Source organism: Emys orbicularis, chromosome 4 (assembly GCF_028017835.1).
Source record: "Emys orbicularis isolate rEmyOrb1 chromosome 4, rEmyOrb1.hap1, whole genome shotgun sequence".
Taxonomy (NCBI): domain Eukaryota; kingdom Metazoa; phylum Chordata; order Testudines; family Emydidae; genus Emys; species Emys orbicularis.
Genome location: NC_088686.1, coordinates 141223426 through 141242201, shown reverse-complemented (window position 1 = coordinate 141242201; position 18776 = coordinate 141223426). Strand labels below are relative to the sequence as shown.

The window sequence follows — 18776 nt, the reverse complement described above, 5'->3', positions numbered from 1 at the left end:
AAGCACAGAAGACTAGTTTTCCTAACATCCCAACCCCAGGTGTGTACTTCCTAAATGATTAGTTCAGGCCGGGGGGGGGGGGGGAGGAGGGGGGAGTTATAGAGAAATGAAGGGTGAGAAGAGAGAAAGGTATCCACAGGACAGGGGAGGGAACAGAGTTTGCTCTGACACTTCTAAGACTTGCCTGACTTGACACATGCTTCCTATTGGCTGAATTCCAGCATAGTGCTACATCAAATCAGACAAGCCTATACAGCGAATTGGGGTTCAAAGAAAGCTAAAAGTGTTTTCCCCATCAGTGCCAGCAGCTACCGCTTCTCAGTAGAAGAAAAGTCAGCAGAAGAGGGAAGAGATTCTTGGAAATGAGAGGCACTTTTAAGACCCATTTTCAATTTACTGATGTGCAGCAGACCAAGAGGGGTTACACCAGTTGCCCCAGGACCTTACTCAGTCAACAAAAAGTACCAACCCCCCAAGATTTAGAACAGTATGATTCAAAGGGAGGAAGGCAGTCTTCGTGTACTGTATAGCTGCTGCTTTCCATACTGATATTGTGTTGTCCCTGATAAAATTAAAAGGAAGTAAGGCTGGATGGATTAACCCGATCCCGCACCTTTGGCAGTATGTTTGGCCCACATTACTGTAGTAATTATCCTTCTCTCCCCACTTTTTCATTATTTTTTGGTAGAATGTTAAAACAAGAAGGTAAGGACAAATACAACTCAAGAGTTGCCAAAAGCTTTGAAACACACTGAGTTTTGCACACCTTGCTGAGAATTTTTTTTTTTTTTTTAAAGCCTTCACAGCCTTAAATCAGTGGAAGAAGTTTACACCCCCAGGCTTTATAGATGGGCTCCAGGATCTTTCTGGCCTGAAACTCTGAAGTGCTTTGTCCTCACATATTCAAAATAGCCGCCTGTGGTAACAGGATGGGTACACAGGCTCTTAACTCTGACCTGCAGGGAAATTAACGACAATTGAGTGCAGATATTGCCAATTTCTATCAGTTCAAGTGTACTTAAAGACTTGTGGCAAAGCCTCATATAGAAGAAAAAGGTTTATCTTGGGTATCCAACAAAATAGAGTTTAAAATGTTTTTTGTTTTAAAAGGTAAGTATAAGTCTGGTTCAGCTGTCAATCATTTCAGACAGTTCAAGCAGGAGGTCATCCTCATCTTTCCCTGGGTCCAGATCAATCTCTGCTTCCAGTTTGCCTCCAGAGATTTCCCAAATCAGCTTCTCAAAGTCATCTTCTACGGATAAGGGTGCTTTCCCAGCTGTGGTGGAGCTCAGCCTGCGGGTCTTGACTGCTGCCTGTGAAGAGGTTGGGCTTGACATCTCTGATTGAGCCACAGAGGCTGCTTGGCTTCCTATATGCAACTCAGGGCTTGGGAGAAGAGAGAGAGCAATTCTTTAATTGAAAATATCTATTTTGCCAACCGCCCTCTCTTACTGCAGTGTTCTCCCCCACACCTCCAATCCTTTGGAATTGCTGTGTAATTAAGCAGTGGCTGTCTCTGAGTCCAACGTAATATTACAGGTACATTCTCAGTTTGGGGACCTAGACACAACCATGAGAATTAAACCATCTTTTTCCTAGATCCCCAAATGCTCTGCCTCCAAAGACAATACACTTACACTAATTTACTAAACAGATTATAAAAATGTGAATGGATAAAACTTTGTGAACTGTTTGTTAAAACAGATATCAACTATTTACTCTTTCCATCACACGTTTGGATGAATTTGGTGCTCTTGACAGTAAGAAGCTGACAGCAGTGGATTTTAGTCAGCCCTGATTCAGCCAGGTGCTGCATAAACTTATCTCATCCAGCTCTGCGTTATTTTCTTCACCTAATATCCCTCTTCTCTTACAGAGCCTTCTGCTGAGACATGCATTTGGTCACAGAGAATGCCAGCTACTAGTTAGCATTTGAGGAGGAGCCAGCAGGAAAGTCTTCCCCTATCTTCATCCCACTCCAGCGCCACCCTCGCCTCTTTCAGGACCTCACAGGAATCCAGAAAGATGCTACTGCAAGTGATGCCAATTCACCAACATTAACAAAATCAACTCAAATGTTTTAAAAGATAATCCAAAGGAGAGTCTGCTAAATAGTTAGAAAATTAAAGCAGGGTATGTTGCAGGGCTTAACAGGTATATTATAACATTGATGACCTCAAACTCATCTTCCCAAATGTCAGGCAGAGACTGTACTGAAGTTTCAAACCGAAACCCCAGTGACAAAAACCTTTTCTAACAGGAACAGGAGCAAGTTGCAGACATTACCTGTCTCTGGATTTTGCTCTCTCCGGTACAGTGGCCGGACTATCCTCTGGCACGGCTAGAACAGTAGTCTGGGAAAAAGCAAGATGAAAGTTAAGGTACAAAAGTAAAATATTTCTCGGCAGATTTCTTTTCCTCCAGTATAATGCCTGCCCCATCCTTGCACAGCCATATCATCCCTGAGCCCCAAGCCAAAACAATTCTGGGCCTTCCCAGACAAAGTGAGCATAAAACTCAATGCCTATCAAGGGCCTGAAGTCTTCAGCAGTAGTTGACTAGCCACTCTGGAATGCACGTAAGTGGTATGTACTTCACTCCACTGAGAAGACATTTAACTAAGAACATTATAAAAGTGCTGTTACTCATCTAATAAAAGATGGAGGAAGATGCATCAAAATCATACCATGGTATGGTAAGGGACTCAGATCTGGACAGAACTGCGTAAGAGAGATAAGACATCCCTATATCTATCTTCGGTCTTCTCTTAGGGGCAGGGTGAAACACTTCTGTTCAGGTTTCACCATAGGCTGTCCAGCTTGTAAGCCAGTTTCCTTACCACAGCTGCTTTTTTAGCTGGGAGCTCCTTCAAGTCACTGCTAGTGGTGCTTAGTGGTTTCACAGCTGCTATGGCAGAAGGATGACTTTCAGCCACCTTACGTTTCAGGGCCTGTTTTGCAGGGGAGATGGTTTTCACGCCTGATGGCTTCACAGTCACCTTGGGTTTGGCTGGAAAATAAAAGGAAAGGAACAGAAGCTGATTGGTTCCTAGGATTGATGCAGTTTCCTTGCTCCTCTGTAAAGCCAGCAATGAGTTTAAGGCACAGCACCTTGTAACCCCCAATTAACCCTTTGGCAGTTCAAATACATGTATTCAAAAAAGAACTAGATAAGTTCATTGAGGATAGGTCCATCAATGGCTATTAGCCAGGATGGGCAGGAATGGTGGCCCTAGTCTCTGTTTGCCAGAGACTGTTCATTCCCTCTGGGGCATCTGGCATTGGCCACTATCAGAAGACAGGATACTGGGCTAGATGGACCTTTGGTCTGACCCAGTATGGCTGTTCTGTTCTTATGTAGTCAGCAATCTATAAAAATGCTAATAGACTTACAGTGTCTCATCTTATCAGCTCTAACACATTTCAGAGAAATTACTTCACCTCCATTAACACAGCCATCTTTGGGGTGGAATGTAGGAGCTGTACAGCAACACTACTCAACGGTCAGGGATGAATTCATAAACCAATCAGAAATAAAAGGGAGAATATAGAGAAAATCTGGACAGCGTCAAGATCCTAAGCAACACCACCACTTTTCTAGGGTAACTTTACTGAAATTTCAGCGTTCACAAATGAAAGCCATTTTCTAGTTAGATTTTTTTTTTAAAGTTTGGGAATTTTAGGGCTCTCAGAAAGGAAAGGGTTAACACAGACGAGAGCTGGGCAGAAACAGAACAGGCAAATTCTGTGTAGGCTCTCTCTCCCACCCACATCAAGGATCTGCACAACTTGTTACACTACTGTGCCAATGCATCAATGCCAGACCGGCAGTATCTCCTTTTACTACTCCATTCTTCTTCTGAATCAAGGTCTGGCCATTTTGCCAACTGAACAAAATATGCTGTGCTGCACTTGTGATGATGAGAAAAGTCCAATTATGACTACACTGCAGAATGAGCACTGGTCATCTTTCCCTAAAAATATTGAGCAAAATAACTGAGTGATTTGGGGAACAGATTAAGTGATCCAGCCCCTAAAGTTAAATCCCTCTTACAGAAAATACTACACAAAATGACATTCACCTTTAGCCTTTCGCTCCAGAGACTGAGCTGCATGTTTCACTGGTAGTACTGAACCCTCTGTTCCTGGACTTTCCATCACTGCTTCCTCTGATTTCACAGTCAGTCTCTTTGTCAACCGACGAGTTGCCCCAGGCGTCACAGTGGATTCAGGACTTCCGGCCGCTGGGCTCTTCTCTTCAATCGTTTCTTCTCCAGGGGATGACATAGCAGATATTTCCTTCTGGAGCTTCTCCTTCTGCCGTGGCTTCAGCTGCCGCTTCTCCCTCAGTATTTCTTGAGAACTCTTCATTTGAACTGTAGAGTTGTTTGCACTCTCATCTGAAGACTAGAGAAAATAAGAGAGGAACAAGATGGGACAAATCTAGGGTGACTTCAGAACACAAACCTAATCAGCAATTCCTATGGAGAGGACTCTGAGCTCAGAACCACCCTAATATCAGTCAGCTGCATTTTGGCAACCTACATCAAGGTTCACAAACACCCCCACCTTTACTACAGAAGTGCAGCCCACAGAGGCTACAAATCCCAGCATGGGTTGTCCCTTGATCAAAGCAAAAGACTCTAGCTGCAATCTAGTCCATTCTTAGTAGGAGCCCAAGGGAAACACAAGTAGCCAATGCTGCCCTCAACAGACAGATTACTCTGATTACAAAGTCCTGGCTTTTGCTATTGCTACCAGGGCTTCTTATTCATTGCTACGTATAAATAGCAAGAAATTCAAAGCCATTTGGTCATTGCAATGTTGTCTTGAAATGCTACCACAGAAGACAGGACTCTGGATTAATCTCCAGAATTTAGATGCAGAAATGTACAGACATCCCCATTGCATCGGAGGTATGTGCCAAGTCATGCTGGTAAACAGAATGTGAATGTTATCCAAGGCACCTTCTGACACATAGTGTTTCCTATATTCTCTAGGGACTCACCTCTGCAGCCTTGTCTGTTGGTCCAGCTCTGAGGGGCGGAATGCTCGACTCCACCAACTTCTTTTCTTCTCTTCCAGGTGCTTTAAAACATCCCAAACCCACACTGTTAATTCTAAGAGTTCAAACACCACAGATCTCCTGAACAGCATTTCACACTACTGGTTTCCAACTTTTTGGGGCAAACGAACCAGTTTAATAGTCTAAGAATTTGGCTGCAGCTTGTGCTCTATAATCTTCCATTCAGTTGTACACACTGTAATCATGAGGTCTGGGTTGCGCTACACACCAGAGAACTTTTACTTGCAGCTGACCAAGCACTGTGATGACCCAAAGAGACTCCCATTTAATGTTACATCTGAAAGACACTTTCTACAGTGCACATTATGTATTGTGCGCAGGGAATGAATGAATGAGGCTGTTGTCTGTAGGACCCCTGCCTTATTTGTTGCAGAGGTTGGAAAGTGTATAGTGAACGAGGCAGAGGACTATAGGATGAAAAAGGATGGTCTCATGGTTAGGCGGTTGAATGCTGCCCTGGTAAACTGCATTCTATGCCTGCCTCTGCCACAGAGTTCCTGTGTGATGCTGGGCACCTCACTCAAACTAGTGTTAACAGCTGGCTACTAATTGTGTGTTCCCCATTTTCTGGGTGCCCAACATGAGATGCCTGTGGTTTAAGACACAAAAACACTGAGCACTCAGACATCAGTGGAATTGTGCTTTGAACATACAAAGTGCTCATGCTCAAAAAAAAAAAAAAAAAAAAAGGCAAGTCCTAGATATTTCAAGTTGGGCACCCAAAATTAGTGGACAATTTTGGCCTTAATCTCTCTCTGTGCCTCAGTTCCCCAGCTGTAAAAAAAACAGAACACACACACACATTCCTACCTCACAGGGGTGTTATGAAGATACATACATTAATGTTCATGAAACAGTGACTCCAATATTATTTTGAGAGAATCACAGAAACTCCCAGGAGGGAATGAATTTTGTATTCAGTACAAAGTTTGAGGCCTGAGGCCACACATTCAATATTGCATTTTGTCCTCCACATTAAATAACTATGCATTCACTGAATGAGGCAGGAGCCCCATAGAAGACATAGCAAACGATATGCATGACAGTCTTTAATTACATATGTACAAAGCAGCAAGTAGGGTTGACATGGGCAACCCTGATTCTGGCACTTCTTAACTTTTGACTTTGAAAGTCTTCTAGCTGTAATATGTAGTGGAGTGAGTGATTTCTGAGTAAACTGAAAATACCAGCAAAGAAGGGGGAACCTGCTGTACTATAGGAATGGCCAAAGCATTTGTTACCTGTCAGCTTTGTAATGCGCAGTAATCTCCTCCCGGTGGGAGTAAGCTCAGGTTGCGGTGGCGTATTTAGGGTGTTCTCTCCACTCTGCTGCATCCTCAGGGCTTTCTCCTGCTTGATCTCCTCCAATGTTTTAATGCGCACCTCCCCTATTGACATGGCTTTGCCTGTTGACTCCTCCAGCTGCCCTTTGCTGGCTATAGGTGGAGCTGCAGTGCCCTGCTTCTTGGGCTCACTCTCAGTCTTCGGCTTGGTAGGACTTTCCTCCGCTTTTAGCTTTTCCTCCACTTTTAGCTGATCTTCCTCCCCCAACTCCCTGTTTTTTTTCTCAGCCAGAACCTCAGAAAAGGTTTTGATTCTAATTGTTGGGGAGGGTTTCACCCTTGGATTAGGATCTTCTGTTCTACAAGTCTCTTCAGTCTTGAGTTTGGTTTGAGGTTCTCCCCGTCTCTGGTTGGCTTTCTCAAGACGGATTTCTTCTAGTGTTTTCACACGGATCTCACCTGCTGGTTTTGCAGCTCTTTCTGTTGTCACCAAAAGAGGAAAAAACCAAAACATTTAAAGAAAAGACTGTGACCTGTGCATTGAAAAAAAAAAAAAATTAAGTAGCCACTTAGGGCCCCCCAAAAAACTGTGAACGTCAGTGTGTCAAAGAGAAAGGAAACCAAATCATAACCTAAACTTGTGAATGTGGTTTAGGGAAGCATGTATGTCAAATTGTAGGGCACACTCTGATCCCTTTTCTGTAAACAATCTATTACTACTGTGATGACTGCAGCACAGAGGTAAATCTGCCCCATTCTACCACTACCTTGTACCTCCACTGGCATTTCCAATCCCATCTCTTGGTTTCCAATTTCTATTTCACTTGTCTCCAAGCTGGTTTTAAACTCTTCTGCTTATAAACAGGCAAGCAAAGCTTCCTGAGGCACAAGTGGAATCAAATTGGCTGTCAAGAGCCAGAACTCTCATGCTGGCAGATACAGGAGCTCTAATGGCTAAGGGTAGGGTCATGCGGATTGCTGAGAAATGGCAGGTCCAGGAAAAAGGGGAGCATCAGCTGTCTCCATGCTAGTTACCTGTCTCCGTGCTAGTCTGCTCAGCTGGCAATCCTAGCCTCTCCTTAAGAGACTTGGGGACTTGAACTGCAAGAACAAACACAAAGCAGTTAGGTGGGCTGCTCCTTTGTCTCTCACATAGTTCCAGGAAATTCAAAGTTATATTGAGAGGCTTCATCTAACATACAAAGAACCAAAAGGGAACTACAAACTGAAGTCTGTATGCAACAAACCCAAAGATTTCTTAAGCAGCAGTACCTCTCTTTGGTGCTTTGTCAGTCTTCTCCAGAGATTCAAGCTTCTTTCCCAGCCTTTCAGCAAGGCTACGCTTCAATGGAGGGCCACTTTCATCTGTAAAGCCAAACATGGTGGAAAGAAAGTCAACAGCTAATATCTGAACGTATTAACAAGCGCTTATACATAGGAGGACTTGAAGACAGAGGAGTCGCCTAGAAGCTCTGCTCTCTTTACCTTTCACAGAGTTTAATTTTTCTGTGTTTATTTTCCAGCTGCTAATCTCTGCTATTTCTGCTTCTAAGTTGTAGCTCCCAAATAGCACAATGGTTCTCAGTGGAAGAAGCATTTTGAAACCCAAGTAACACAAGATAAGGATGTCAGGAGGGTAAGAGGCTCTCTGAGAAACTCTCCCTTATGAAGCAACTGCCAAATCAAGGCAGGGACTCTCAGGGTGGAAAGTTCTAAAGCACTTCACAAACTTATAGGGGTTCTCATAATAAATTTGTGGTGGCCTCAGAGTGCGGCCACCAACTTTTGCTGGTGGGCGTTCTGACAATTTTTCCTAAAATACTTGACTTTAGGAAAAACAAATAAATATGCACATATACATTTTCAAATCATTGTAATTTATTTATGTAGAGGTTTTTTGCAGACTCAATTAAAAATAATGTACAGTTGTCTCTATTCTTTATTGGACCTAAACAGAATAGAAACACAAATAAGGTGTTTTGCACAGTCTTTTGTTGTTGTTGCTTTTTCTTTTTGGTTGCTTTTTAAAAAAGACTTGCTAGCTAGTAAGTCCTCTGCTGCAAAAAGATATATTTGTATATTTGTTAATATCAATTTCCACAGCAGACTTACTAGCTATCTGGGAGACTGTGAAAAGTGATATTAACAAACATACAAATATAAATTTTCACAGCAGACTTACTCAGCCAGTAAGCCCTGGATAAGAGGTGGGTGGGGGGACAGCGGGGACCAGGGGCTATGGATGGGGGGCAGGGGAGGCAGTGGGGGCCAGGAGTGATGTAGGGGGGTGGTGAGACAAGGGCTGGCACCTTCAGGCAGGGTCCAGGGCTGGAGCCCAAAGCCCCAAGACCGGAGCCTGCCGCCCGCCACCTCAGGGCTGAAGCCCGAGCCTCACTGCCACATGGAAGGTGGGGAACTCATACCAACTGCCTGTTCCTCTGGCATTTGTGGCTCCAGAGGGGGGCAGTGCCAAACCCCTGCTGATGGCCCTGGGGGAGGGACCACTGCTTTGCACCCCACCCCCACTGCCAGTCACTGCCCAAGAGGCTGTGGTCGCAAGAAAAGCCCCTGGTGGCCGCATGCAACCACAGTGGCTGCATTTGAGAAACGCTGTCCTACAGTATCTGAAATGCAGACATTTTTAAGGAGAAGGGCACCAGAACAATATATCTGCACAAGCCTGGGGGCAAATGCAATATATTTGCTCTGGTGTTTTGGGGGCACCATATTTCTCTGGTAAAGCATACAAGAAGCCACAAGCTCAGGAATTACCAAATAGATGACTTGATGGCTTCTGACTTAAGTTAAAGAAGCAGACTATGTAAGCAGCTGGAGTACCCACACTGCTTCAGAGTATACACATTGCATAGAGTCAAAAAATTATCCCCTTCTTGAGATATCTAACTAACTATAAACCTTACCCTAAAAGCTTTCTCCTCAAGTTTGGCTGTTCCTAGGGTTTCCCTGCAAATCCTCACCTGTCCAAGTCCCTTGTTCCCCATTTTCCAAAGAGACACTCCATCCCCTTTGCAGCCTGGTTGGAGTTAAGGACCCACCTGTCAGCATGAGTCACAGCAGCAATTACTCTGCAACCTTATGCAGGGCTGTAGAAACTGCCACCATGTTACAGACCAGCATTCAGGTAATGGGAGAGTCTCATACATACTCATTTTTTCCTTAAACTAAATTCCTATAGCTTTATTTTGTTCTATAAAATATATTTTCAAACCACATTAACAGAGCTGCCTGGAGCCTTACAGATGTAATGGCAGATGGGTGTTGCAGATTTCAACTTAAGTGCATTACCAGAGCTGTGCAGAGGAAGCTGACTCTAGCCAGCGTTATTTCTCTAGCTTATGAGTTCTTACCTATGGAGGGTTTCCGTTTTCCCAGTCTCTCCGAGAGACTCAATCGAATCAGAGGCTCCTCACCTGGAACAGTGAAACATAAGCATCTTTAATTTGGAAAAAGCAGTAGCCATGTATAGATATAAGATAATCTTGCCAGTTTACACAAGTGATAGACTCCTATTGTAAATCATGAGATTTTGCCTATTAGCGAGGAAACAAAAATGCAATAATATTGCATCATAAAACATTTTGATAATTACAGTTTGGAAATGTACTAGGAAGTGTACTGTAGTATACTTAGTAAAAATCGTAGTATGAGATCTCGCTTCAGCTTTCTGCTATTAAGGCTCCGATGACAAGTGTGCAAGTTATATACTGTGCTGGTTAGGGAGGTTCTCCTACAGCAGAAGTTTTCACAAAGTTAAGTTTTACTCTTACAAGCAAGCAAAATGCCTCTTGAGACCACAGCTTCCATATTCGGGCTCTAGTCTACTAGACACTTTGAAGATTTATTCCTTACTAGGATAAACAACTATCAAACAGCAACGAGTCTCTCTCTGAAAAAAAATGGAACTTCGCAGTGTCTTACTGCAGACTACCTCATGAACATACACTTCTCCCACCAACACCCTTCTCTGCTTGTTTAGTGCTGGCCCCCTCTCCAATGCCACAGAGCTTCTCTGTAGCTGCTTCCTCTCATTAGTCCTTCAGTTTTCTCCTGTTTGCACCCATTCATTTCTCTCTCCTTTTGTTATTTGGTTTTGCAGCTATATCCTTGTGCAAACGCTTGTCCTGATCCTGCAAACACCTGAGCACATATGTAGCTCTACTCACACCAGCAGACCTGTTGGGAGTAAAGTCAAGCACATGTTCAAGTGTTTGCAGCATTATGGTCACATTTTGTAACACTGGCTTGTTATGGTTAGCTCGAGCACTTCTCCGTAACCCTTTAAAGGTGATGTCCAGATGCTGAATGTCCTGATGCAAAAGTCAAAAATCTATATGCTTCTCTGAGTACCAGCACTGTCAGAGGTTTTCGATATATCCAGGGATTCTTCCTTCTGTAGAAAACCATGGGTTTCGAAGCTTTAAATAAAGTCTTCAAACACCTTTCGGCACCATCAGTAGCAGATGAACACCATGTTGGCCAGAGAGAGCAAGGACATCTGGACCAACACTACAGTCTAAGGAGCTACTAAAATGGAACCAGGGAAGCAGGCAGCAGTTATCATTACCTTGCTTTGCAGACAAGGTTACAGTCCTGATCACCGTCCGTAGGTTTTCCTTTTCCGGACCAGGAATGGTCTGGGATTGGAGGGGATAAACAGAAACTCCAGAGGGGCCTTCTGATCACAGCAAACAAAAATAGATTAAGTTAGCGGGGGGGGGGAAAGTTTATAAAAAGCCACTCCCTTACCACATGAGGAAAAATAGACAAGAGTTACTTTATTCCTGGCAAACTGATTTTAAATCACTTCAACAAAAACATTATTTATATGCAAATTGAAATCAAGGCCCAGATCGTTCAATTGAGGGTGTGTAAAAACACCTTTATGAACAGATCTCCCACTCAATCAATGGCATATCTGGGCCACAAGAGAAGAGTAAATACAAAGGACTGCACAGAATAGTCCTAGCCAATGCTTGGCCAGCTATCCAGATGCTACAGGGGGGAAAAGATACATAATGCACAACAGCATTAGAGTATATTCTTGTACCCTTCTCATTTCGACTTTACTCCCTGCTTTAGAGGGCCTAACTAATACAAGAGAGCTTTTGCCATCTGGACTCTGCTTTTAACACCTGAACTATTTTTAAGCCATTTTTTTCAAACAATACAGTCCTTCTCTGAAAGCAAATACAGATTATCCCAACCCAAAAAAACCCTGCAAGTCATCCTGTGTATTTCCCATGCAGGAAAAACTGTTGTCTCTCTTGAGACAGGAGTGCCATTGAATTTGGGAGGGAGGGAGAGTAACTCACCACCTTGTTTTTGTGATTTTTCCTTCAGTTTTTTGGACTTGATTTCTTCAAGTGTTTTTATTCCAAAATTCAAACGGTTATCTGAAAATGCAGAATTGTGAATGAACCCAAAACTTAAAAGCAATGGTGCATGTCTATGAATGCAGACCAAGCTTCTCAACATTTACTGCTTTTTCCAAAAAAAATAACAAAATAAAATAAAAAAAAAATCAGTATTAACAGACATGAAAGAAGAAAAAAAACACCCCTAAGTTCATGGCCACAGAATTTGGCTTGCTTGGTCTCACAAGAGAGCAGAAGCTGCATTTTTAAGAATTACCAACATCTGCGCTATTAGTCACTTGGCTTACTTTTAAGGTTTTTTTTTTTTTTTTTTTTTTAAACTGTGTGAGGAAATCCAGGCTTTGAACTCCCCTTTGGTCTCCTGTGACAGCTAAGTCACAGAGATGCTCACCTTCCAGAGCCATTCTGTGCTCCCATTTCCACCCCTCACCTCACTGTTCTTCCACAACATGCTGCTTTCTGAACTAGCTGTGGTACACTTCTTCAGGTGTCAGAAGATGCTACTGCATGACCATACAAATACCCCCTTTCCCTACAGAACTTCCTTGGTGATGTCTTTTTAAGGAGTAAGAACCTCAAAACTACACATGCATGGTAATTTAAAGACTTAGGGTGCAATCTTACACCGTCTTACACTAGTGTAAACCAGGAATAACTCCACTGAAATCAGTGGAGATACCCAGTGTACATAAGGTGCTCTAGCCTGATGACCTCCATGCTAACTCATGGACCACTCCATATGCTCCTAAAGCTAGCAAGATTTAATGTAAGCATTGATTACCAAGATGAATTTTTTAAAAGGTAACCTGAAAAGTCAAACTATCATTTCCTGTTTCAATGCCTACTGGGATTGCTCAACATAAACCAAAAGCGTTTGAAAAAAGAATGAGCTAAGCATTGACTCAACTATCCTGTTTGTGACTGCAGAAGAGTGGCTGATATCCAAAGATCACCTTACTAAGCAGCTCAGCCAATAGCTAGAATTAAGGTTTTTGCCAGGCAAACCACCGGGGTGGTCATTTATTACATTTGATCAACACCTAACACAATGGGGTCTAAGAGCCAACCTGGCTGTGACCTTTAGGAGCTCCTACAATATAAACATGAAATACCTTGTTTTGAATTAGCACTGGATTTCCGAGTAGAAATTATCCGCAATCCATTATGGGTTTCTGTAGCTGGCTGTTGAACAGGTGTTTTAGTTTCATCTCCTTCTTCAGAAAGCTGATCTGAAAGGGACAAAATGTTAGCTCACACTCAATTAGCATCAGGAATTGGACAAGACTGTGTGCACTTTGAGGCAGGGAAAACCAGGAACCTTTTTGTTCTGGTTGCATACTGCAGCTGGCACAATGGAGTCATGGATCATGCCTGGGGTTCCTAGGTGCAATGGTAGTACAAATAACTAATAACTAAATCTTGTGCTTTCAGATATCAGACCATGCCCTTACGCAGCACATTTCATCTAAGTGGTGCAAAGGGGTGAGTACTCTCTTCATTATGCAAAAGTGAAGGTATTGGGAGGTTAAGGCCAAAATGGCCAGGGTTTTTGGGTACTCAACTTGAGCACCCATCAGCTCCCTCTGACTTCAAACAGTGGCCACTTGGCCTAAGTGACTTGCCCAAGTATGGCCATGCCAGAGCTAAGAGCTAGGTCTTGTGACTCAGTTCCTAGCTCTTAATCGCTAGACAAGGCTACTTCCTGGATTGCCTAGGAGGGTGATGGTGCTTAAGGACGAAATTCCCTTCCTGTTTCCTTGTCCAACAAGAGTTTAGAAAAGCTTTCCCCTCCAATATTCCAGGTATTGGCCACTGCACAGTGCAGAATGCTAGACTAGAACCACCACACGACTAACCATGTAAACTGAAGGTTGATTACTAGGCACATAGCAAATGCATCAGTGCTGTATGAGTTTATTTAAATATCAGAGATATAATATGCTTTAGAGATAAAATCTGCTCACCGTCATCATCTTCATCATCATCTGCAGCATTGATTACGACTGGCGGATGAGTGGGACTGGGAACGTTTTCAGAGTTTTCCACTTTCATCACCCCCCGCAGCTGGGGGGAGGGGTTGGACTGGACAGACAGTTTATTCTGCTGCAGCGAGATTTGGGTCATCTTCACCTCCTCTTCCACAGACTCAGTCATACTTGGCAGCACAGCTAGAAGAACAGGAGAAACACCTGTAAATTGCCTATTTAAAACCTTGACTCCAGCGCTTCATTCATTTCCAAAACCATAATGCATATAGACTTCCAGACATGCCGAACTCTCCTTCACTATGAGAGAAGAGACTCTGCTCAGTATGAACATGCCAGGTGAGAGAGCATAGATGTCTGGCTATTATTTTTACAGCCCCACAAAGTTCTCTCTCTTCGCACCTACTGAAAGGTTGAGTGAGATGAAGGTAGCCTAAAACAGAAGGAAAATGTTAATAAAAGGGAGAGAAGCAGCTAAGCATAAAAAAAAATTGGGTGAAATCCCCACAGCTATTCATTTCAGCCTTGACTACAGCTGGAGGCCCATTTCTTGTGTTCAGGATCAGCAGCTGGCTGGTACAAATCAGCCGTTGTACAGCACCGAAGCTGCTATATAAGTAACAAATTTACTTCCTGTTTTGATAATATCAAGACTTCTTGTCTCACAAAGAAAAACTGACCAAGGTGAGGGATATTTCGACTCTTGGGCCAACAAGTTTTAATATCGACCTTAAGAGCCAGTATTTGTTTGTTAATGAAGCAAATAATGTAATATTTGTTGCAGTGGTCTCAGAACTGATTTTTAAATAAATATTTTTGACATTTTAGGTCAGACTGGTGTTCCATTTGAAACCACCACAGATTTTAATTTCTATCATGAACAACTGAGCAGCCTTTGTTTTTCAACTACCAATAGCAGGAGCACTCGGAAACATCTGTGCAAGTAAAAATCCAGAGGTCGGCTCTACAAGGCTTCAGGGATCTGGGAAGAATTGCCGAAGGAGAAAAATGAAACAACTCACTTTTGCTTGGAGGTAGGAAGAGTCCGTCGACGTAGCGTCCCTTGTTGTGATGGAAAGCGCAATTTAATTTCTTACAGCCAACTGGCTGATTCTCCCAGTAGCAAGGGATCTCACTGCGTTTTTTCTTCAGACAGACAAAACAAAGACCCACATTAAAGTCACCTTGGAAAAGCTACAGAGTCATGCAGTTATCAGATGGCATCCAAGTGGCATAGAATGCTCACAGAACAATCACAATGCAATATTATGACTTCGTTTCACAGGTCAAACATGTCACAAAGATAAAATATTTCAATATACCGTTAGGACATTGCCTCATAACTGAAACAAAAATCCGATCTAGTGCTCTGGGCACATATACAATCTTTACAAAAACTACGACAACGACAATTTTGCATCTGTCTGTCACTACACTTCCTCTTTCCTTTCTCCACTTTCCAGTCTATTATAGCCCCTGACAAAAAGTATGTAGAAAACTGGAGAAGTCAGAGATGGAAAAGACACATTAATCACATCTAGTTCATCTCCCAAAGGGCCAGTGCAGAATTATTCCCCAGTGCTAGGGCCACCACAATTTTAAGTAATAAAACCAATGTGACTACTGTCACTTCCACTGAAGAGACTATTCCAGTGTCTAGTAGATATCACAGCAAGGAGTTGTTTTTCTAACAGGCTTAAATTTTCTTAAATTCATCCCTTTACTTTGATCACTGGAGGCCAGCGTTGCTTAGAGCAGGCAAAACTGATATGTAAAAGTGAACCCACTCTATGCTCTTTGCTTCCTACTGTAAATTATTGTTCCAATTCAAACCAAATTAGGAAGTGTCAAAGTAACCTGCTTGCACTGAGGAGCCTCCAATCAGATCCACTTGTATGATTCTAAATCAGTTCTCATCTTCTTGGTGTTTGCATGTTCAGCACAAGCATCTGTGACAAGACTACCACAACAGTGAACCTCAGTAACACAAGTTTAATTTTAAGCAGTTCACTGAGCACCAGATAAAAAGCACTGTCCGAAAACGTACTTGCAAAATGAACACTTACGTCAATCTCCATGTGCCTAAACCTGCAGATACTCCTGAAGCAGCGCCCTTCCTGCCAGAGTGTGCAGACAGTCTCGTTTCCCAGTGCAGCTTCACAATGACGGAAGGGACAACTGTCCCCCTGTGCCAATGGGACAAAAGCAAATAAGAGGTTGCAACCTGAAAAACCCAGGTACAAAGAGAGTGGTAAAAGTGGGACTTTCTGAACTGAAGGAAAAAGGCTCAGTGACTGAACTGATCCTAGTGTGGGGAATGGAAAGGCAGATGAATCAAGAAGAAGAAACGGAGCAATGGATGAGAAGTGCATTCTCAGGGAGAAGGCAGAAATAATTAATTCTATGGAAACATTTTGAAAGGTCCTTCCTGACATTATTTTAAACTACTATCTTAACATCAGACAAACACTTTAGAGGTGGCCATGATGAAACAAGTCAGGATATATTGTGGATGGGATAGAAGAATGAGATAAATCAATAACCACTTCATAAACACACACACACACACACACACACACGATTAACATCTACATCCCTATTCCCTACAGCCAACCTCAACCATCTTACTGTTGCATTTACACTTGATAGAATTCTGTTTACTGTATCATCCTTAAGAGCTATAGTTATTAGTGTTAATTTTAAATTGAGATATATTTGCCACATTAAGAAATTCAAAAATTAGGCAGCAATCAACACGGGGTGGGTGAAGCATGATGCCTGCAGCTCTTGAAAAACTGTATGCCATTGCAAAAATGGCCACTATTATTTTCCTGCTGCCACAAAAAAGGGCATATATGTTTCTGCATCTGTTCATTGGCCTTAGTCATGTCTATAACTTCTGGATCTTATTTATTTAACAATGAAACAGCATACAGAGTTGTCACAATATGATATGGATTTTTTTCCCCCATAGCTGGTTCATTGGGCCCAATAAGCAAGTTAGCTCTAGAGAGAAGCAGAATGGTTTAGCTGACTGAAGGAGTCAGGCGCTCTTGAGTTCCAATCCATTATTGACATTGACTCCCTCCATAGCTTGGGCAAGTTGCTTCAATTCCATGTCTTGATTTACCTATCTTTATAAAGAGTTAATGCCAACATCACAAGTTATTCGTAAGGATTAGCAACCAACTGTTTGGAAAGTGTTAATCAGTATTACTGCTTAATAAAAACAGGAGCAGGGGTAAAGATTAATGCTATCTCTACACAGATGATCTTGCATTATTATTCTACTTTGAAATTTATTCCTTTCCATAACAAATGGCTAGGTGTAACAAAACAAGATGGGTACACAGGATATGAAATCAGCTATGACACTTCAGGATAGATTCTACTTTCGAATCTAACTATGAGACATATTAAATTATTTGAGAAACTCAATTCATCTCAGTTTGTTTTTTTTAAATGTGTTTTTAAAAATAACACACCTTGGTACACGTGGAATAGAAATAGAAGTAGCAATCATCTCCTTGTTTAGACATGCTGGACAGATTGTTAGAATAAGCTCAAGTTATCAGGGCTATTGCTCCACACAGACTTCTTCCTCTCTTAGTGAAAACGGGCTTCACCCTTTCTTCTTCAGACGTGATCAGTGAAATCTTCTTTAAAAAGTAACCTTGGAGAAGTTGGTTTGAGGGGAATAAAAAAATAAATAAATCAGATCATCAAGTGACAAGTAACTTCCCTTCTTCCTTGCAACAATGCCATTTAATGAGTTTGAAGGGACAGTGTTAACTTGACTACCTTGAAACTGACCAGTTCCAAAAAAAATCCCAGTTCTGAAGTACTTTCAAGTCACATGAGTTTTGTCTGTGATTTAAAATAAAATAATGATTTTTCTGTGTCCTTATTGACATTAAAAAGTTTTATTAGTATAGAACAAACTGTGCTCCATACAGAGTTACGTGCAGGATTGGGGGCCTACCTCTGAAGGAATTAATTGTGCCTGGGAAATATCTCTGGATGATTAACTATTGTTATAAGTCATATTCTTTAAAAAAAATACAGTTTCAGTTATGAGCCCTCCCTTCCCACCCCCACACTATTCCAAGGGGAAATTAGACATCTATAGATTAACATACCTGGATAACCTCGGCAAGAACGTTGGTCTTCAAAGACTTCCAATTAATTTCTCCTGTAGGCCGAACCAACACTCAATCCGTGAATTAATAATAAAGGGATAGAAAGAATTTTCTCCTCACATTGCCAAGGAAATCTCTCATCCACAATTCAGACACAGGCTGTGCTTTTAAACATCTTACAACTACTGGAGGAAGCAAGTCCATTTGAATACTCTCTGTCAGACTGGAGACAGCGAGGGTTAGTTAGCTCTTCAAAAAACAGTTCACTTAAAGATGAACTTGTGAGTCAAAGCGGCTGCAAAAATGAAGATCCATCTTCCACAGCCGGACAGTTTAAATTTTTTTTTTTAATTTAAAACTCAATAAGTTCCAATTTCTGGTCTTCAAGATTTCTTCACCTATTAAGAAAACACAAAAACCTTCCCCCATCTTTATTACCTGTATAGCAAAAACATATTTGTATGTATAAACATACATATGTATATACATATATACAAATGTGTTTATACACACACCAATATATTCAAATGTGGTAATAAAAATGATATAATTGGGCTATTTGTCACTTAAAATGCATCATAAAGTGTCTCAAAATTTGGGGGAATGGCAAAAATTGAGGGGTTATAAAAGTGTCACACAAATACACTTTCAGGCCAATGCTTTATAATATGGGCAAGTTTGGATCTGGAACAAATATACACATGTACATGCATACAGTATATCCATATTTATGTGCTCAAAGCGTTCAAAGTATGCATAGTCTGATATCCATATTGTAAAGAACAATCTGTAGCTCTGATCAGATATTTAAAGTTGCAATCAAATGCAGAAAGATAGCAGTTCTAAAATACAGCAAGCTGTAAGAAGCAGGGAAACGCTCAGTTTTGA

The 18776-nt window shown here is 41.9% G+C and overlaps 1 protein-coding gene across 1 annotated transcript; it reads right to left on the bottom strand.

The window, feature by feature from the left end:
• Nucleotides 1–799: 799 nt before the first annotated feature.
• On the bottom strand, nt 800–18052 carry ZC3H11A (zinc finger CCCH-type containing 11A). Its single transcript, XM_065402749.1, has 18 exons — nt 17889–18052; nt 17551–17616; nt 17235–17422; nt 15816–15935; nt 14772–14895; nt 13729–13932; nt 12877–12993; nt 11702–11782; nt 10954–11064; nt 9737–9799; nt 7641–7733; nt 7404–7469; nt 6327–6848; nt 5008–5087; nt 4082–4406; nt 2840–3009; nt 2287–2354; nt 800–1386 (listed from the first exon to the last, which is right to left on the bottom strand). The coding sequence occupies exons 3-18, from the start codon at nt 17286–17288 to the stop codon at nt 1128–1130; spliced, it is 2457 nt and encodes an 818-aa protein (XP_065258821.1). The 5' UTR covers nt 17289–17422; nt 17551–17616; nt 17889–18052; the 3' UTR covers nt 800–1127.
• Nucleotides 18053–18776: the final 724 nt, after the last annotated feature.

Excerpts from the sequence above, each read along its gene's own strand:
- ZC3H11A (XM_065402749.1), bottom strand. The coding sequence starts at position 17,288 with ATGTCTAAACAAGGAGATGATTGCTACTTCTATTTCTATTCCACGTGT. Across the intron at positions 13,933-14,771 it reads CTTCCTACCTCCAAGCAAAA|CTGTGCTGCCAAGTATGACT; the intron begins GTGAGTTGTTTC and ends CTGTTCTTCTAG. Across the intron at positions 1,387-2,286 it reads AGAGCAAAATCCAGAGACAG|CCCTGAGTTGCATATAGGAA; the intron begins GTAATGTCTGCA and ends TCTTCTCCCAAG.